General features: G+C 39.3%; 1 protein-coding gene across 32 annotated transcripts; it reads right to left on the bottom strand.

Moving 5' to 3' along the window:
• Positions 1–25: 25 nt before the first annotated feature.
• On the bottom strand, positions 26–16,441 carry LOC116262076 (serine/threonine-protein kinase prp4-like). 32 transcript variants are annotated; one of them, XM_050080246.1, is made up of 11 exons: positions 16,321–16,441; positions 16,166–16,238; positions 13,208–13,298; positions 9,497–9,660; positions 9,326–9,400; positions 8,933–9,034; positions 8,669–8,764; positions 8,331–8,452; positions 8,158–8,232; positions 7,256–7,980; positions 2,405–2,691 (listed from the first exon to the last, which is right to left on the bottom strand). In XM_050080246.1, exons 2-7 carry the CDS (start codon positions 16,181–16,183, stop codon positions 8,684–8,686), a joined length of 531 nt encoding a protein of 176 aa, XP_049936203.1. In that variant the 5' UTR covers positions 16,184–16,238; positions 16,321–16,441; the 3' UTR covers positions 2,405–2,691; positions 7,256–7,980; positions 8,158–8,232; positions 8,331–8,452; positions 8,669–8,683. The 32 variants fall into 32 exon arrangements, with proteins under 32 accessions (XP_049936225.1, XP_049936226.1, XP_049936203.1 ...); XM_050080254.1 differs by lacking the exons at positions 2,405–2,691; positions 8,331–8,452; positions 8,669–8,764; ... (1 more) ...; positions 9,326–9,400; positions 9,497–9,660 and adding exons at positions 10,687–10,850; positions 11,025–11,120; positions 11,289–11,390; positions 11,725–11,799; positions 11,896–12,059 and having other exon boundaries at positions 7,008–7,980; XM_050080259.1 differs by lacking the exons at positions 2,405–2,691; positions 8,331–8,452; positions 8,669–8,764; positions 8,933–9,034; positions 9,326–9,400 and adding exons at positions 11,025–11,120; positions 11,289–11,390; positions 11,725–11,799; positions 11,896–12,059 and having other exon boundaries at positions 7,008–7,980.
• Between the last annotated feature and the right edge of the window lie 5,090 nt (positions 16,442–21,531).

The following is a 21,531-nucleotide window of genomic DNA, read 5'->3' as shown; positions in this document are numbered from 1 at the left end:
AGATATAGAACTAGAGAGTTTCACATCTCCAACTCCCATAATAGGAGAAAGTTTCCCATTGGTAAGTCTAACATACTGAGGTTGTGCAAAATGATGCAATAAGGTAAATGAGTGAGGCTAACTGGAGAAATGTTTCGAAGCCCCAGAATCAATAATCCACACAGTACCTGGTTCATGGGAAGTACTATCAACAGAGAAAGAAGAATCCACCACAACCGAGGATGCAGTAGCAGACGTCGAGGTAGGGAGAGATCGCTGAGCCATAAGCTGATCATACTCTACCTTGCTCATAGTCACCATGGAGCTATCAGGAGTCGTCAAAGAAGGAGTCTCTTCAAGTGGTGTAGCAGCTCGGGCAGACCCTACAGGAATCTGAGAAGTGAATCTCCCTCTGCCACCTGAGGTACTGAATCCTCTTCCATGGAAACTAAGAGTTGGACGATCATGTTTGTCCCAACATCTATCTTCTAAATGTCCTAATTTGCCACAATATGTACACTGAAATCTCCCTCTGCCCCCTACACCATGACCTGAGCCTCTTCCCCTTGTAGCATGTCCACATCCTCTAGACACTGCTAAGGTAGTAGCAGGAGACTCACTCTGGGGCTGAGAGAGAGATACAACCAATCTACAGAGTTTATTATATGCATCAGCAAGATCTGGAATTTCTGCACCAGTAAGCATCTGAACTTTAGCTACCTCATATTTAGGGGACAGACCAGCCAAAAACTTTGCCACCATCATCTGCTCAAAATGAGTTTTGTAACACGCCTGACATGGAGGTCGAAGAGCTTTCAATCGTTCATACACTGCTTTAACTGAAGCAAAATATTGAGATAATCCTAAGTCTCCTTGCTGCAGTTTGAGTAACTCCTCAACTTGTAAAATTTTTGACACATTCTTGTCATGAGAATAACTCTGTCTCAAGAATGTCCACGTGTTTCGCAGTCGTGTAAGCAAGTGTCGGAGCAATATCAGATTGCACACTGTTCATAATCCAGGACATAACAATACTGTTATCTTCTTTCCATGTGGTATATTTTCTTGTTTTAACACTCGGTTCATCTTCTTCAATGATATGGTCTTTCTGATGTCCTACTACAGACACCATGAACATACATGACCAAATTTCATAGTTGTGACCATCTAATTTCCTAATTTCACAGTAATAATTTTGTATTCATTATGAGACTCAACCTTAGGGCTGTCTGTCATATTAGACTGCTGTCCAAGGTCCATCGTTAAACACAAAACAAACAGAACTATGCCAACTGGTTGGAATATGCAGCAGTAAACCATTATGCAGTAACAGATAATAAAGAACTTTCTGCTGTAATAAAAATATACTTCATAATGTAGAGGGCTGATTCACGGCAGACAAGAAACTGGTCATAACAAATATGCTGCAGCAGATAATAAAGAACTCTTCTGCTGGAAAAATAAAATATCACTTCATAACATGGAAGGCTGATTCACGGTAGACAGGAAACAACAACTATTGCTCCATTTAACTGCACATGTAAATCATGACTGGTTGGTACCATATATCAGACTTAACATCCACGTCAAGCCACTACTTGAGGGCCGATCACACATTCCACAGACATGATCAGATGTTTCTAACACTTACTGTTGTTCCACGCGTAGCAGGGAGCCACTATATATTTGACCAAATGTTGAAAGGCAAGAGAGACGCCAGACTTTAGCACAGAGTAACCAGCGACATGGAAGAAGACACCTGCGTTTGACTTGAACTCTGAACCACGCTGCTCGACTAATATATTTTTACATCCATCCAGCATGAAGCCTGCATATATCAGACTTAACATCCACGTCAAGCCACTACTTGAGGGCCGATCACACATTCCACAGACATGATCAGATGTTTCTAACACTTACTGTTGTTCCACGCGTAGCAGGGAGCCACTATATATTTGACCAAATGTTGAAAGGCAAGAGAGACGCCAGACTTTAGCACAGAGTAACCAGCGACATGGAAGAAGACACCTGCAACGTTTGACTTGAACTCTGAACCACGCTGCTCGACTAATATATTTTTACATCCATCCAGCATGAAGCCTGCAACCACGTCCACTTTAACAAGGCACCGATCTAGGGTTTTAATCTTTTGTTGAGAAAACCCTAGATTGAGCCCAATATGCATGACCCAACAGTTGTATCCACAAAACCCACAGTAAGAACAGACGCAGATGATGGGCAGGATGAGATGGAGAGAAATAGAAATAGGTGTCAGTCCCAAGAAGGGATGGGCTCTGATACCATGTTACATGAAGTGAGATGGGAGAAGAGAAGAGGTTGAGAAAGGGAGAGAGAAAACTGAAAAACGTATTCCATTAGTATGCCCTATTCTCACGTTAAATGAGAATTGGGGTAAAATAACAAATTACAAGAATAGTCCACTACTAGAACATTTATTTGTATTTGTCTCAGACCATTCAGAATACCATTTATTCTGAGTTCCATGTAAGAACACTTGGATCCCACAGGAAGAAAACAAATGGAGATTTACCTATCTACTAGAAGAAGGTATTCAGACTCCTACATGTGAGCACGACCTTTGGATTGTATATAGCTGGCCACTGTTGATGGCAAGTCAAAGCAGATAATGAGACAGCATGTTTGAATATCAAGGCCTTCTTCAGCAACGTTGATTGCAAACAACAGATTAACCTAATAGAGACCAAGTAAATGTAAGACAGCAAAGAAACATAAATACAAAAAACTGTGTTAAGAAGATAATTAAAGTCTTGATGTATCCTTGAAGATGCACTCACAACCAGAATCAGTGTAACAAAGTATGACCACATTTTGTTGAAGTTATTAAAAACTAAGATGTCAAAATTCGTGAGTCAGACACAGTCAGTCAAGGGGCTAAAAAACACTAGTCATGACTAATCAGGATTAGTTGGTTTACTAAAATAAAATCAATAAGGTGTAGAAACACAATATTTGGTGTGCCAAAAGTAATATAAGGCAAAATATTATAATTCATCAAAAACGTACCTTTCTGTGTGTGTGTGTGTGCGTGAGTGAGTATTGGGAAATTTGAACTGATGATAACAAAACCAAGTAGATGCACGAGCGCCTTGGACATCTCCCATTCCAGTTGATTAAGAAGTTGTTTCTTAGGTTGTTTACTTCTGTTTCCATAGACTCCTTCACATGTGAAGTGTGTCAGTTTGCTAATGTTAGGGCTTCGTACCCTGTGTCTATCAATAAAACCACTCGTCCTTTTGCTTTGGTTCACTCTGATGTTTGGGGTCCTTCGGGAGTACCCACTTGTCGTGGTTTCCATTACTTTATGACTACTCCCGTTGTACGTTTGTGTACTTGTTGAAAGTACGCAGTGAAGTTCCTGTCGTTGTCAAAAATTTTGTTGCCTTTGTCGAAAATCAATTTCAGTCCTTTGTTCAGATTTTTCGTACTGATAATGCCAGAGAGTATGTCTCTCAATCCCTGGAGGACTTCCTACGGGGCAAGGGTATTGTTCATGAGACGTCCTGTAGTTATACTCCTCCTCAAAATGGCGTGGCCGAACGTAAAAATCGTCATTTATTAGATGTCACCCGAGCTATTATGTTCCACAGGCATGTTCCTAAGTGCTACTGGGGTGATGCTCTCCTCACTAGTGCCCACCTCATCAACCGTATGCCCACTCGCGTGTTGAATGGCCGTACTCCTTACTCTGTGCTTAGTCCCACTCATAACCCCTGGCCTCTTACTCCTCGGGTGTTCGGGTGTGTTTGCTTTGTTCATAACCATAGTCCCACCATCAAGAAACTTGACCCTCGGTCTGTCAAAGCTGTTTTCTTGAGGTATTCCTCCACTCAGAAGGGATATAAATGTCTTGATCCTACTACCTCCAAAATCTATGTCTCCCGGGATGTTTACCTTTCATGAACATGAGGCGTATTTCCTTGTGAATCCTCTTTAGGGGGAGTGTATAGGGGACAGTGTCGAAGAGTATTCTCAAAATCAGCTTATTCAGTTTACTGACTTCTTGGACTACAAACTTAGTCACAGTGTGGAAGATACAGTCAGAGATGATAAAGACAGTCATGTAGAAGGGGGCCCTGTGGATGATCAACCCACATCCCGTGATCATTTGTTTGGGCAGGTTTACACCAGAAAGGAGAAAGATGTGGTTGAGACTGTTGATGTGACCAATCCCAATCCTGTGAGTTCCCCGAATGAACCAAGTCCAATGAATGAAGAGCTTCCCATAGCCCTACGCAAGAGGACCAGGTCATGTACTTCTCACCCTATTCAAAGATTTGTCTCATATTCAAAACTCAGTAAAGAATACAAATGCTTTATTACCACTCTGTCTATGTCTGTGATTCCCAAGTGTGTGGAAGATGCTAGATAGGATCCTAAATGGCTACAAAATGGCTACAGGCTATGACAGAGGAGATGGTTGCCTTGGCAAAGAACAACACTTGAGAAGTGGTCGATATTCCCAAGGGGACTCACTTAGTTGGTTCCAAGTGGGTGTTTAGTGTGAAGTATAAACCTAATGGCACTGTGGAACAGTATAAAGCTCGTCTGGTTGCAAAGGGGTTCAGCCAAAAATACGGAATTGACTATCTTGAAACATTTGCTGTTGTTGCAAAACTGAAGACTGTGAGGGTCATCTTGGCACTTGCAGTGCAAAAGAAGTGGGGCATAGACCAGCTTGATGTCAAGAACGCCTTCTTGAACGGCCATCTAGAGGAGAAGGTCTATATGAGCATGCCCCCCGGATTTGCTCAAAGTGAAAAATGTTGTCATCTCAAGAAGGCTATGTACGGCCTGAAGCAGTCCCCTAGAGCATGGTTTGAAAGACCGAGGGTGGTACTGAAGACAAATGGGTACAAACAAGGAAATGGTGATCATACCATGTTCATTAAGTAGAGAAGTGGCCTGGTGAGCATTCTTCTTGTGTATGTTGATGATATGATTGTCACAGGAGATGATGAAGAAGAGAAAAGGAAGATGAAGGAGAGGTTAACTGCTGAATTTGACCTTAAAGATCTGGGAAAATTAAGATACTTTCTGGGAATAGAGATTGTTCGATCAGAGACAGGGCTTGTTATGAGTCAAAGGAAGTACACTCTGGACCTCCTGAAAGAGACAGGTAAACTGGGATGCAGGCCCTCTCTAACTCTAATGGAGTCAGGTACAAAGATAAGTATCAAAACTGGTAACATCCTGGATGAGCAAAGAAAAGGACGGTATCAGAGGCTGGTTGGTAAGCTTATTTATCTTACTCTTACTCGCCCTGATATTACTTATGCTGTAAATGTGTTGAGTCAGTTTATGCATGCTCCTACTGATTGTCATTGGAAGAGTGCAGAAAGAGTGTTGGGATACCTGAATAATAACCCAGGGGTTACTGTATACATGGCAGGACAAGCTAAATATTGAAGGATACTCTGACACCGATTGGGCTGGTTGCACGGATACCAGAAGGTCTACCACAGGGTACTACATCTTTCTAGGGGGAAACCTGGTGGTATGGAGGAGCAAAAGGCAGGAGGTCTGTTCTAGATCCAGTGCTGAGGCTGAATACAAGGCTGTTGCTATGGGGGTTACAGAGATGTTATGGCTAAAGATTCTTCTAACAGATATTGGAATTGAAATTGAAGAGAAGATGAAAATGTATTGTGACAATAAGTTTGCGATTAACCTGGCAAATAATCCCGTCCTGCATGACAGAACCAAACATGTGGAGATAGATCGCCACTTCATACGGGAGCGCATAGATTCAAAGGAGTTGATCCTTCCTTATATGAAGTCTGAAGATCAAATTGCAGATGCTCTAACCAAAGCCTTATGTACATCTCAATTTGAAAAGAATGTTAGCAAGCTTGGCATGTTTGACATGTATGCTAAGCTTGAGGGGGAGTGTTAGAATACCTTGTAATAGGGAACCGGGTCCGGATATGGACCCGATACCCATGGGCACGGGAACCGAGGATGGGCTCGGTTCCCTAGGCGGGTCTCTCTTCCTCCCTCTTTTATTCGAATCACTTATTGTATTTGTTAATTAAGTGAATTAAGTTTCTCTCTCCTAGGGTTGCGGTTTTGCCCCTAGGTTAGAGCTTCCCCGTGGTTTTTCACCTCGTTTCGAGGTTTTCCACGTAAATCCTGTGTTTGTTTTTTCTTCTCTTCTTCCGCTGCGTGTTTCTACAATATACACACACACACACATACCCCCATCGACACACTCAGACCCTGCACACATGTGACATAATTGTTGAGCTAGTCCCAACCACAGGACTTCAAGCTGTGCGGCTAGCCAATTAATAGCTCCAGACACCATTTAATGGCTGACATGGAAAACAGAAAAAGCAAAAAATAAAGAAACAGTACAGAAAAAGGAATCAACAAAGAAAAACAATGGTATACCTATAGATACAAATTAGCTAACATGCATATATACTATAAAATGTACATATGTGTACACAAAACCTTCATATAACATCATAATAATTATTGAATACATGCAGTGAATTTCTCATTATTAAACAGTGAATGACAGACATATAAGCACTTAAGAGGCTTGAAAGTTGAAAGTTTAAGAAACTAAATAAATTTCAATAACACATAATAATACAAGTTAGTGATTGAGCTCAGGTCAGAACGCAAAATATCACAAATCAGTCTTGCAAGTACGAAGAAAAAAAGATAATCCTTCTTGGAATTTGCTTAAATGCACACAATTACATGTTGAACAATAAGATACACAATGCAACCAGAATTAGACATTGACCACCATCCCAGAACATCAATAAGTGGCTAGACAATCTGGATGAATTTTAATGAGACGACATGAATCCTTGATAAGCAGGCTATAGGTATCATACTGTTTATTCCTTTGTCATAAATGCTCTTGATTTTTTAACTTCATACAGGAAGAAATCAGAGTTGAGAAAGGTCAGCTTTCCTACTGTTCTCAGGAAGAAAAAAAAAATGAGATCCGTTTTGTTGTATCAAACATGAGATGCAAAATAGAAAGCAGCATTTAGATTTTCGAGATAAAAAGTAGACCCTATCAGCATTATTTCTTTTATACAGTTCTTTAATGTCAATCAGAAGTGCCAGTGTTAAGCAGATGCCATTGACTTTGATCTAACTGGATCCAGTCTAAATTCATAGCCACATGCCATCCAGATCCACACATCCATATGTACTGCATTTCAACATATTTTCTGTTAGCTGAACATATTTTAATGAGAATTATGGCACTGACTTATTTCTGACAGAAGTGACTGATGCGCCCTGCCCTTGTAGCTGCTGAAATCTCACCAAGATGCAGTCGCTTCCCAAGATCTATTGGGGACTAACACGCCCGAAGGAGGTTAAAAGAATATGGAATACAAAATTCGATCCCAAGTCGGACACAACCCCGACTGAATATATCCCTTAGGACCGAAATACAAGTGGAATGTCCCTCCCAAATTTTCAACCTACTACAATCAAGAGTGGGATGTGAGGCTTTACAAGCATTCTCGATACAATTTTGAACTCTCCCTCACTCAACAATAATTCATCCATGCCAAACCATTCATGGAATCCCTAGAACGAGCAATCCACACCCTTCGCCCTAGGTAAGTCCAAAAGGTTGGGAATGTGTCCTCGGCTAAACGAGCTTTAGAGGATTCCCTACAACTGCAAACACGAAGGTTGGCTGGAAATAGAATGCACCCTCCCACGCAACAATAGGGGGGTTCGGATGTACCTTGCTGGAGCTAGTCCAGCACTCACCAAGGAAGAAGGCCAATACAATCGTTGGTATTCAGCACTTCTCCACAGGCTCAGATCTTGCGCACAGCAAGATGGTGATCTCCAGTTGAGTCCTCCTCTCCGAAGCACCTCAAATCTCTGGTTGAGGGGCCATCATGTGCTTCAAATCAGAAGTACAGGAAACTAGTAAGTTCTGCACTTCTCCAGATTACTGACCAGGGAAAGAACTCCCTGCATCGTCCATGTGGAGTCAATTAAGATGCAGGTATAAAGGATATAATGGCCCTACCCAGCCACTTGTTACTGAACAATGATATATATATATATATATATAACACAAACAAGAAGTACTTTCACCATGCTATAGATAAATTAACCTGAAGTACATGATAATGAAAAGATGATCACCTTCTTTGTAACAGGATCTTCTTCAGTGGCATGGAAATTCAGATCCTGATCAAAATGATGATCTGTAAAGGCTCCCTAAAATAGAAGACAAGGTAAAAAAGGATATCAATCACAAGATAATCAAAATCAGTCGTCCAAAGTAAGTATACTTTCCATGCCAAAAAATCGCATACCTTCCTGAGCATCTTTTTATGAAATGGACCTTTTAACTCCATATGAAGCCGAAGCATGTCATTGTTTGATGGTCCAGGGAAGAAGACCTTTCCAGTATAGAGCTCGTACAAGCAGCAGCCAACTGACCATATGTCCAAAGCATGGTCATACGGCAAGCCAAGAACGGCAGTTTCAAGAAACTAGTCAATAATAACCCTCACATCACGATTCAGAAGCATACACATCACACAAAGAAGTACCTTAATTTGCACACGCAACAGATTTTCAAAGTTGCAGTAAAAACAACTAATGAATAGAGATACAACTATATTTGAATAGAACCAAATGGAGGACTTACTGAACAGAGAAACAACTATGGTGTAATCTCATTCTTCCCAGCGAACATAGCATTACCAAAATCACAAAGTTTCAGCACATTTTTTGCCTCATCCACCTGAAAAAGAAACAGAAGCACTGAACAATTGAGGACAGAAAATATATAGTTAATTTTCCTTTTTTCTTAGACTTAACGAAGACAATGCATCACGTAGCTAAGAATTCTCATGAAGAACAGCAACAAGCAATTTTTAATAAATCCAGAAACTGCATAATGTAAACTCACGTTTTTTTTTTCTTCAATATGCCCATTATAGAAAGTTTGCATTAAATATGATCGATAAAGAAGCTTCAGGTCATCCACTTTTCCATCCATCATGTTTACCACCTAAAACAAGAATAAATAGTAGTGATCGGAAATTGCACACTATGAAAACCACCAGATTCAACAACTTCAATGGTATTGCTGACAAAGGAAAGAACTCCCTGCATCGTCCTTGTGGAGTCAACTAAGATGCAGGTATAAAGGACATAATGGCCCTACCCAGCCACTTGTTACTGAACAATGATATATATATATATATATATATATATATATATATATAACACAAACAAGATGTACTTTCACCATGCTATAAATAAATTAACTTGAAGTACATGATAATGAAAAGATGATCACCTTCTTTGTAACAAGATCTTCTTCAGTAGCATGGAAATTCAGATCCTGATCAAAATGATGATTTGTAAAGGCTCCCTAAAATAGAAGACAGTAAAAAAGGATATCAATCACAAGATAAACAAAATCAGTCGTCCAAAGTAAGTATACCTTCCATGCCAAAAAATCGCATACCTTCCTGAGCATCTTTTTATGAAATGGACCTTTTAACTCCATATGAAGCCGAAGCATGTCATTGTTTGATGGTCCAGGGAAGAGGACCTTTCCTGTATATAGCTCGTACAAGCAGCAGCCAACTGACCATATGTCCAAAGCATGGTCATACGGCAAGCCAAGAACTACAGTTTCAAGAAACCAGTCAATAATAACCCTCACATCACGATTCAGAAGCATACACATCACACAAAGAAGTACCTTAATTTGCACACGCAACAGATTTTCAAAGTTGCAGTAAAAACAACTAATGAATAGAGATACAACTATACTTGAATAGAACCAAATGGAGGACTTACTGAACAGAGAAACAACTATGGTGTAATCTCATTCTTCTCAGCGAACAAAGCATTACCAAAATCGCAAAGTTTCAGCATATTTTTTGCCTCATTCACCTGAAAAAGAAACAGAAGCACTGAACAATTGAGGACAGAAAATATATAGTTAATTTTCCTTTTTTCTTAGACTTAACGAAGACAATGCATCACGTAGCTAAGAATTCTCATGAAGAACAGCAACAAGCAATTTTTAATAAATCCAGAAACTGCATAATGTAAACTCACGTTTTTTTTTTCTTCAATATGCCCATTATAGAAAGTTTGCATTAAATATGATCGATAAAGAAGCTTCAGGTCATCCACTTTTCCATCCATCATGTTTACCACCTAAAACAAGAATAAATAGTAGTGATCGGAAATTGCACACTATGAAAACCACCAGATTCAACAACTTCAATGGTATTGCTGACAAAGGAAAGAACTCCCTGCATCGTCCTTGTGGAGTCAACTAAGATGCAGGTATAAAGGACATAATGGCCCTACCCAGCCACTTGTTACTGAACAATGATATATATATATATATATATATATATATATATATATATATATATATATATATATATATATAACACAAACAAGATGTACTTTCACCATGCTATAAATAAATTAACTTGAAGTACATGATAATGAAAAGATGATCACCTTCTTTGTAACAAGATCTTCTTCAGTAGCATGGAAATTCAGATCCTGATCAAAATGATGATTTGTAAAGGCTCCCTAAAATAGAAGACAGTAAAAAAGGATATCAATCACAAGATAAACAAAATCAGTCGTCCAAAGTAAGTATACCTTCCATGCCAAAAAATCGCATACCTTCCTGAGCATCTTTTTATGAAATGGACCTTTTAACTCCATATGAAGCCGAAGCATGTCATTGTTTGATGGTCCAGGGAAGAGGACCTTTCCTGTATATAGCTCGTACAAGCAGCAGCCAACTGACCATATGTCCAAAGCATGGTCATACGGCAAGCCAAGAACTACAGTTTCAAGAAACCAGTCAATAATAACCCTCACATCACGATTCAGAAGCATACACATCACACAAAGAAGTACCTTAATTTGCACACGCAACAGATTTTCAAAGTTGCAGTAAAAACAACTAATGAATAGAGATACAACTATACTTGAATAGAACCAAATGGAGGACTTACTGAACAGAGAAACAACTATGGTGTAATCTCATTCTTCTCAGCGAACAAAGCATTACCAAAATCGCAAAGTTTCAGCATATTTTTTGCCTCATTCACCTGAAAAAGAAACAGAAGCACTGAACAATTGAGGACAGAAAATATATAGTTAATTTTCCTTTTTTCTTAGACTTAACGAAGACAATGCATCACGTAGCTAAGAATTCTCATGAAGAACAGCAACAAGCAATTTTTAATAAATCCAGAAACTGCATAATGTAAACTCACGTTTTTTTTTTCTTCAATATGCCCATTATAGAAAGTTTGCATTAAATATGATCGATAAAGAAGCTTCATGTCATCCACTTTTCCATCCATCATGTTTACCACCTAAAACAAGAATAAATAGTAGTGATCGGAAATTGCACACTATGAAAACCACCAGATTCAACAACTTCAATGGTATTGCTGACAAAGGAAAGAACTCCCTGCATCGTCCTTGTGGAGTCAACTAAGATGCAGGTATAAAGGACATAATGGCCCTACCCAGCCACTTGTTACTTTACTGAACAATGATATATATATATATATATATATATATATATATATATATATATATATATATATATATATATATATATATATATATAACACAAACAAGATGTACTTTCATCATGCTATAAATAAATTAACTTGAAGTACATGATAATGAAAAGATGATCACCTTCTTTGTAACTGGATCTTCTTCAGTAGCATGGAAATTCAGATCCTGATCAAAATGATGATTTGTAAAGGCTCCCTAAAATAGAAGACAGTAAAAAAGGATATCAATCACAAGATAAACAAAATCAGTCGTCCAAAGTAAGTATACCTTCCATGCCAAAAAATCGCATACCTTCCTGAGCATCTTTTTATGAAATGGACCTTTTAACTCCATATGAAGCCGAAGCATGTCATTGTTTGATGGTCCAGGGAAGAGGACCTTTCCTGTATATAGCTCGTACAAGCAGCAGCCAACTGACCATATGTCCAAAGCATGGTCATACGGCAAGCCAAGAACTACAGTTTCAAGAAACCAGTCAATAATAACCCTCAAATCACGATTCAGAAGCATACACATCACACAAAGAAGTACCTTAATTTGCACACGCAACAGATTTTCAAAGTTGCAGTAAAAACAACTAATGAATAGAGATACAACTATACTTGAATAGAACCAAATGGAGGACTTACTGAACAGAGAAACAACTATGGTGTAATCTCATTCTTCCCAGCGAACAAAGCATTACCAAAATCGCAAAGTTTCAGCACATTTTTTGCCTCATTCACCTGAAAAAGAAACAGAAGCACTGAACAATTGAGGACAGAAAATATATAGTTAATTTTCCTTTTTTCTTAGACTTAACGAAGACAATGCATCACGTAGCTAAGAATTCTCATGAAGAACAGCAACAAGCAATTTTTAATAAATCCAGAAACTGCATAATGTAAACTCACGTTTTTTTTTTCTTCAATATGCCCATTATAGAAAGTTTGCATTAAATATGATCGATAAAGAAGCTTCAGGTCATCCACTTTTCCATCCATCATGTTTACCACCTAAAACAAGAATAAATAGTAGTGATCGGAAATTGCACACTATGAAAACCACCAGATTCAACAACTTCAATGGTATTGCTGACAAAGGAAAGAACTCCCACAAACAAGATGCACTTTCACCATGCTATAGATAAATTAACCTGAAGTACATGATAATGAAAAGATGATCACCTTCTTTGTAACAGGCTCTTCTTTAGTGGCATGGAAATTCAGATCCTGATCAAAATGATGATCTGTAAAGGATTGCAAAAATAGAAGACAGAGTAAAAAAAGATATCAATCACAAGATAAACAAAATCAGTCGACCAAAGTAAGTATACTTTCCATGCCAAAAAATCGCATACCTTCCTGAGCATCTTTTTATGAAATGGACCTTTTAACTCCATATGAAGCCGACCATATGTCCAAAGCATGGTCATACGGCAAGCCAAGAACTGCAGTTTCAAGAAACCAGTCAATAATAACCCTCACATCACGATTCAGAAGCATACACATCACACAAAGAAGTACCTTAATTTGCACACGCAACAGATTTTCAAAGTTGCAGTAAAAACAACTAATGAATAGAGATACAACTATACTTCAATAGAACCAAATGGAGGACTTACTGAACAGAGAAACAACTATGGTGTCATTCTTCCCAGCAAACATAGCATTACCAAAATTGCAAAGTTTCAGCACATTTTTGGCCTCATTCACCTGAAAAAGAAACAGAAGCACTGAACAATTGAGGACAGAAAATATATAGTTAATTTTCCTTTTTTCTTAGACTTAAGGAAGACAATGCATCACGTAGCTAAGAATTCTCATGAAGAACTGCAACAAGCAATTTTAGATGAATCCCGAAACTGCATAATGTAAACTCACGTTTTTTTTTCTTCAATATGCCCATTATAGAAAGGCACCTAAACAACCCATGTCACAATGAAAGTGAAAACTAAACATGACACTATGCAGGAAACCATTAAAGCATAAAACAATTGCCCAACTCAACAAAACTAAATAATCAAACTAAATCAAAATAGAATCCTACAAAATACAAATCAAACCAATGACCTTAACCGCTGGACATTGCAATAGCTGACTAAAGGATCTATTCAACTAACCAGACACTAACGTGATACAAGAGAAACTAAGCATTATCCTCGTCTAAAACCATGATGGACCCGAGGACATAAAACCCAAAACCCATGCAACTTCGATGAATAGAACCTTTCAAAAATGTCACAGTTCAAAATGGGCTACAAAATTGATTGGTCCTTTTGAAAAGAGATAAGAGGTGTTCCATGACAGACTCAACCCTAAGTCTGGGTTATGTTGAAGACACTAGGTTAAGATGGAATGATGGGCCAGGCTTAATCACTTGTCTTAAGATGGAATGATGGGCCAGGCTTAATCACTTGTCCCAAATGATATGCATTTCTTGAGACAAAGAAAATGAAATTTGTCACGCTCAACATGAGTTGACTAGGTTCGAGGAGTTCCATCTATTCCATGAATGGACTAATGGTTTGGTAATGGAATGGCCAACATCTTTCAAGGCCAAAGGGGAATGGGAATGAAATGACAAACATATTTCAAGACTAAAGGAGATTGGTTAGTTCCTCCTATGACTAGAGATGTCAAGTTTTTAGTTTGAAATAGTTCAAAAACCATCAATTTAACTAATAAGCATGAGTGCTCGTGTTGTGAAAATAAGATGGCCTTCATTTACACATAGCACCTACCGTACAAGCATTAGGATTCATTTCGCGTCAATGTCGTCAAATCTCTAGAAGGGATGCCTTTCAATTTCCAAAATATGAACATAAAGGAATCGTCCTCGGCATCTTAGGTAATCAAAAATAGGAGAAGATATTGACCCTAAGACCGCACATCTACCAAAGATTTTCACATTCAATTCCTGTGAGTTCAGCCTTCATGCCTTTCATCTCTTGGCAGACACCTTTTGTTTTTTTTTTCCTCTTTTTTTTCTTTCTTTCTTTAGCATTCTGCTTTTGCCTTAAAATATTTTTTTCCTTGATTTTTTTTTTTTTTTTAGGCCGACCTTCACCTTTGAGGGAATACCTCACCACCCCAAAGGCTACTACGAAGCTCCACCGCTTTGGTGGTTATGTGTAGCTTTGTAGCATATCCAACCTACTTCACCTTGTGGGTTTTCGATGAACCAAAGGTTCATAAGTCGTTATCTTCGCGGTATAGACATAAATCACCTATATGCCTACCCGGTACTCTTGATTACCGACCCAGAGGAACGACTACACAAGCCCCCGAGCCAATCTCTCAACTCTCATTTTGCTACCTACCAAGATCTTACAAAGGATTTTGGCTTCTCTCCCAAGATAACTTCCTGCTAAATCCTTGCAAATGCTTGATTACCAGAGTCAATAGCATTTCCTAGTCTCGACTTTCTCACTTCACAGGACCTTTCCTTACTGCTCATATTCAGAATCTTTTCAATTTTCCTCTTTTATTGTTTGGCAACAAAAATTTGAAATTTTATCCTTCTGCTCAAGGAGGTACTAAGAATAAAGAAAAGCCACATCATTGTGTGAGAAGACACTTTTAAAATGTTTTTAAGCAAAACTCAAAATTATCACTTTTACAAAAATTCTTAACATCAAATGGTATATCACCAAGATGAAGGAATTCTACCCTAAAGAAGAGGGTGAATGCAAAATAGCATAGGTTGGTTGGGTAGAAAAATGAACTTCACCAACTCTCCTAGGGACTTCTATACGAAAGGTTGGTTTAATAGGGACGATTTTCCATAAATGTTTGAGTCCTCAACTAATTGAAAGTGCTACAAATTGTTTAGGTTAAGCTCTTATCTTTCCCCAAAGGAATCCCAGGATAAACCAATCCTATGTGGTGGGTTTTGTAAAATCATCAAGTGCATGATAATGACAACTACGGGATTGGACTCTTTTAGACTCTAAATGTACGACTATCCAGCAAAGTTTGATCAGTCTTGTGCCCTGGTTACATGATTATAAACTTTAATTTCACAATCTAATTGAAGTCCATTGTCAAAAAAAAAATAACAAAAAGTTTCTTAAAGGCAAAAGAATACCAAAGTACAAAATGCTCAGGTTTATAATAATCAAGAAACTCCAATACTTGACAAAAAATCGTCATGAAATGTAACCAACAGAAAAGAAAAACGAAATCAAAGTATGAATTTAGTGTGAACTGTCTCCCAAAATTATTCAGAAATAGCCAAATTCAAAATTATTCAAAAATAGCCAAATTCAGAAGCACTTAGAGTGATCCTGTATGTGGAACAAAATACTTATACAATAACAAATTAATCAGAGAGAAATTGGCCTGCAGCCTGCTTAGCAGCAGAAAACAACAGAAACAGCATCAGTGATGAACTATCATATCATGAGGCCTGCAGGAAAGGATTCAGGAAAAGAGCAGCAATCTTCAACATTGGCATGACAGATGCATTGTTTCCATTGTTGTTAGGCATGTGAGCTTATGCAGGCCACAAGAACATTTTACCTTCCTAGTTTAATCCCTCGAAAGTATTTTATGACTAGACAAAGGCAGCAAAAACTCACGTTTTGATACAAGATCATGCCACGAATACTCTAGCCCATTAATACCTTTTGTAGGATTGACCAATGGCCTTATCTGCATATGTTGGAAAGGAAACAGTCAGAAAGATGAAACATAAACAGAAGATACAATGGGAAGAACAATGGAGAAACCAAACCTGATGCATCCACTTGATAAATCTCATAACAAGCCATTGATCACATCGGTTTGTCAGCCTATGACAAGCTGGAATGCGCATGAGTAGGCTAATGGCCAACTGGACACTTGCATATCCAATTAGAACAAAGATGTAGGTCTTGTAGAAAACAAACTTTGGATTTTGAAGTCCCTTCCTGCATGGTTATCACTATCATAGTTTAGATTTGACAATCTATGACTACATGATTCAACATAGGACAAATAAACATAAAACAGTAGGTGCAGCGACATCAAAGTGAAGTCTTTCAGATTAAAAAAGAAACAGCAACACAAAAAACTCACACATAAAGAGACGATACAAATGCTGAAGCAACACCAAACCAAAGAAAACGGAGAACAATTCTCATCACAGCTAAACGACGAGTTGTTGAATATGCCCCATACATCATGACAATGTCCAGTACACCTACATGATTAAAGGAAACAAATGATGTAAAATCATGGCCTACTCCTTGCCTCCTAAATGACATCACGAAACAACGCAAGAGAATTGCAAGCAGTACTGGTAAACTTACTCTCAAAAAACTTCATTATTACAAAAGTAGGACCTAAACTTAGTCGCTCATTTAAGGTCTTTGAATTGAACTTCCCTTTGTTGAAAGCAAGGATAGTCAGCCCCTGCACGCATAATATGAAATTGACCTTAAGCATCAAATAGATAACAAGCTCATAGTAATTTAAATCATGAATGAGGATCGCAGAAGAAATAAATACTACATTTATATGTTATATTGTATATCAAATACAATAAACATATAACATTATATATACATTAGAAGTTATTACGTATAACATACTTTATACACGTATTATAATGCATAATGTATATAATTATAGTAATGTCTATTAATGATATATTACTAGAACAATAATGTATACGGATAATATATAATATATTATATTATGTATTATATGTTAAACGTATAATATATATGATACGCGTTATTGTATATATATATAATACTATAACATATATACTAATTGTAGAAATACGAACAAGAAGAAGACGAAGAGAAACAATGATCACGATGTAACGTGGAAAACCCTCAACACGAGGGAGAAAAAACCACGAATGAGGAGGAGTTGGTGCCCACTAGCAGCCAGACTCTCTCTCTCTTAAGATTATCATTAACTCTTAAGGATTAGGGTTACATGACTTAAGTAGAGCCCAAAACGGGCTACAAGGCGGGTCGGGTATGGATCCGGACCCGAAACCCACAATCTATCAACACTCCCCCTCAAGTTGGGCATACATATCAAACATGCCCAACTTGGATACATTCCTCTCAAATGAAGCTGAAGGAAGAGCTTTCGTCAGAACATCAGCAGTTTGGTCTTCAGACTTCATGTAAGGTAAGATCAACTCTTTCGCATCAATCATTTCCCGAATGAAGTGACGATCAATTTCAACATGTTTTGTTCTGTCGTGAAGAACAGGATTGTTGGCTAAGTTGATTGCAGACTTGTTATCACAATACATCTTCATAGGTCCTTCAATCTCTATTCCAATGTCAGTCAACAATATCTTCAACCATAATAGCTCTGACACTCCCATAGCAACTGCCCTATATTCTGCCTCTGCACTGGATCTAGAGCAAACATCCTGTCTCTTGCTCCTCCATACAACAAGGTTTCCTCCCAAGTAGACACAGTACCCTGTAGTGGATCGTCTGGTATCACCACAACCTGCCCAATCCGCATCAGAATAGCCCTCGATTTCCACAGTCTCTTGTTTCACATACAGGAGTCCCTTACCAGGATTTTTCTTCAGGTAGCATAGCACTCTGTCCACAGCCTTCAGATGTGCATCGGTTGGCGCATGCATGAATTGGCTCAAAACATTCACCGCAAAGGTGATATCAGGTCTCGTGAGGGTAAGATAAATTAGCTTCCCAACCAAACGTTGATATCTTCCCTTGTCTTCTTCATAGAGAGGCTCTCCATCTCTAAGACTCAACTTGTGCCCAATGTCAAAAGGGGTAGGAGTAGGTCTACATCCCAATTTACCAGTTTCTTCCAGCAGATCTAATGTATATTTCCTTTGGTTTAGTACAAGACCAGTACTAGACCTAGCAACCTCCATACCAAGAAAATACCTTAGTTTGCCAAGATCTTTGAGGTCGAATTCTGTAGCCAGTAACCCTTTTAGCTTGATAATCTCCTCCTCATCATCTCCAGTAACAATCATGTCATCTACGTAGACGAACAGGAGAGTAACCTTGCTCTCCTTCTTCTTCACAAACAGAGTGTGATCTCCATTTCCTTGTTTGTATCCATGACGTATCATCACTCTTCTCAGTCGTTCAAACCACGCTCTGGGCGATTGTTTAAGGCCATACAATGCCTTTTTCAGCTTACAACACATTTCTGGTTCTTCATATCCTGGAGGCATATGCATATATACTTCTTCTTCGAGGTCACCATTGAGGAATGCATTCTTAACATCCAGTTGAGACATCTTCCACTCCTTCATCACAGCTAGGGATATAACCACCCTCACAGTCTTCATTTTCGCAACAGGAGCAAAGGTTTCCAAGTAATCAATTCCATATTTCTGGCTAAACCCCTTGGCCACAAGTCGAGCTTTATATCTTTCAACACTCCCATCGGGTTTGTACTTGATGGTATACACCCATTTGGATCCAACTAGGTGAGCGGCTTCAGGAATCTTCACCACTTCCCATGTCAAGTTTCTTCTTAGGGCATCTATTTCTTCTTTCATTGCATCAGCCCACTTGGAGTCACTTTGAGCTTCAGCGATAGTCCTGGGAATCACAGCCAAAGAGAGAGTAGAAACAAAGCACTTGTAATCTTTCCCAAGTCTGGAATAAGAAACAAAATTACCAATGGGGTGTTGAGTACATGACCTGACACCCTTTCTCAGGGCAATGGGAAGATCGTCATTCTTCTCTTCAACCTCATCATGAGTCTCCACGGTCTCCTTGGTAGGACTTGGTTCATCCAGGGAAGGAGTGGCATTGGGATTGGAAGTAGATCTAGCATCACAAGTCATCACCTCTGTCTGAGTACCTCGTCTAGAGTAGAACTGTCCAAACAACTGAGGGCCTTCTTTCTCAATGCTATTGTCACCCCGTTCCTCCTTCTCAGGCACATCAACAGTCACTTCTGCTTTCTTGTAGTCCAAGAAATCTATAAACTGAAGTTCCTGTCTCTGAGAATACTCTTCCCTGCCCACAGACTGCTCCCCCCTGAAGAGGATTCGCACCAAAGTAAGAGGCATGTTCCAAGAAGGTAACATCCCTCGTAACATAAGCTCGACCAGTAATAGGATCAATACATTTGTATCTTTTTTGCGTAGGGGAGTATCCAACAAAGACACCTTTGATAGACCTAGGATCAAGTTTCTTAACATTTGGACTGTGATCATGGATAAAACATACACAACCAAAAACACGAGGAGGAAGAGGAAATGGTGGACGACTGCCAGGAAGCAACGAGTGGGGAGTCCTACCATTCAAAACACGACTGGGCATGCGGTTAATAAGATAGGCACTAGTAAGAACTGCATCACCCCAATAGTGTTTAGGAAGATTTCTCTGAAACAAAAGAGCCCTAGTGACATTAAGAAGTTGACGATTTTTCCTTTCAGCTACCCCATTTTGAGGGGGGGGTGTAACTACAGGATGTCTCGTGAACAATCCCCCGTTGTCTAAGAAACTCCTCAACAGGCCGACACATGTACTCACGGGCATTATCGGACCTGAAAGTTTTAACATTCGCACCATACTGGGTATGCACAAGAAGAATAAATGTCTCGATGATTCGAGGAACCTCGCTGCGGTCTTTTAACAAGTATATAAATGTAGCACGAGAGAAATCATCAATGAAAGTGATAAAATACTGGAAACCTTGACGGGTATGAATGCCCGAAGGTCCCCATACATCAGAGTGAATCAGGGAAAAAGCTTCATTAGCACAACTAGAAGAAAGAGGGTACGAAGCCCTCACATGTTTGGCAAACTGACAAACATCACAAGAAATGGAAGACACATCAAAGGAGGAACACAAGTCTGGAAACAAATGTTTCAAAATCCCAAAAGGTAAATACCCAAAACGTTCATGCCAGTACATAAAAGACTGAAGACAATCTTCTCTTCTCTTATCTGTCTTGCGGATCGCTGTCAACAGAGCAGTAGCCACACGTATGGGAAGACGATATAATCCATCAGAAGCTAAACCAATCCCAATCCTCTTCCCTGTCACCAAGTCCTGCAAAACACAACGATCGGCAGAGAATATAAGTTCACAATTCAATTCTTTAGTAAGTCTACTGACGGATAAGAGATTTAAAGGAAACTGGGGAACATGTAAAGCGCCCTGCACATGAAATTTGTCCAACAAGGACAGAGTGCCTTCGCCTGCCACACAGGTAGAGGAACCATCTGCAAGAGAAACACGTTCCCTTCCCGAGGACAACTTATACTCATGAAACAATTTTGGATTACCTGTCATGTGATGAGTAGCACCACTATCGACAATCCATTCCCCCACAGAAGAGTTACCTTGATTGCCAATAACTGCAAGAGCATGATTAGCTGTAGTTCCCTCTGAGGTCTCAGTCTTGTTGACATCGAGTCTGCCCAAATAAGCCCTTAGTTCACGAAGCTGGTCAGCAGAAATGGAGACTTTTTCTCCACTAGGGGCTTGCACCTCAGACACAGGCATTCTCCCAGTCAAAGATCTCCCTCTGTTCCCCTTCTTTTCTGGATGAAGATCCCAGCAATAATCCACAGTGTGACCTGTCTTCTTGCAGTGAGTGCACCGGCGAAGAGACCTAGATGGGCCGCCAGGACCACGACTCACGAGAGCAGATCTCTCGTTATAGGGCACAAGTTCCCTCTTCCCTTCTTTTGTAACAAGCCTTCTCTGTTCTTCCGCTTCAACACAGGAGTACACATCTTCAATACTGGACACCTCCCCTGAATTCAAAATCTGGCTTCGAACACCTTCAAACTCATCATTTAAACCTGCTAAAAATAGGAACACCATGTTTTCCCATTCATGAGCAACATAGAGCGCCTGATCATGGGGACAATGCCAAGGAATATCAGAATGATAGTCAAGCTCTTCCCACTTGGCTTTCAAAGCCCCATAGTACTCTGCAACAGACGAGGTCCCTTGTCGAATGCCATAGACTGTCTTCATTACT

Source organism: Nymphaea colorata, chromosome 10 (genome assembly GCF_008831285.2).
Source record: "Nymphaea colorata isolate Beijing-Zhang1983 chromosome 10, ASM883128v2, whole genome shotgun sequence".
Lineage (NCBI taxonomy): Eukaryota > Viridiplantae > Streptophyta > Magnoliopsida > Nymphaeales > Nymphaeaceae > Nymphaea > Nymphaea colorata.
The sequence above is the reverse complement of the archived record's forward strand: the minus strand, read 5'-3'. Positions and strand labels throughout refer to the sequence as shown.

Excerpts from the sequence above, each read along its gene's own strand:
- LOC116262076 (XM_050080246.1), bottom strand. Across the intron at positions 9,035-9,325 it reads AAGATCTTGTTACAAAGAAG|GTGGTAAACATGATGGATGG; the intron begins GTGATCATCTTT and ends TTCTTGTTTTAG. Across the intron at positions 8,765-8,932 it reads ATATTGAAGAAAAAAAAAAC|GTGGATGAGGCAAAAAATGT; the intron begins GTGAGTTTACAT and ends TTTCTTTTTCAG.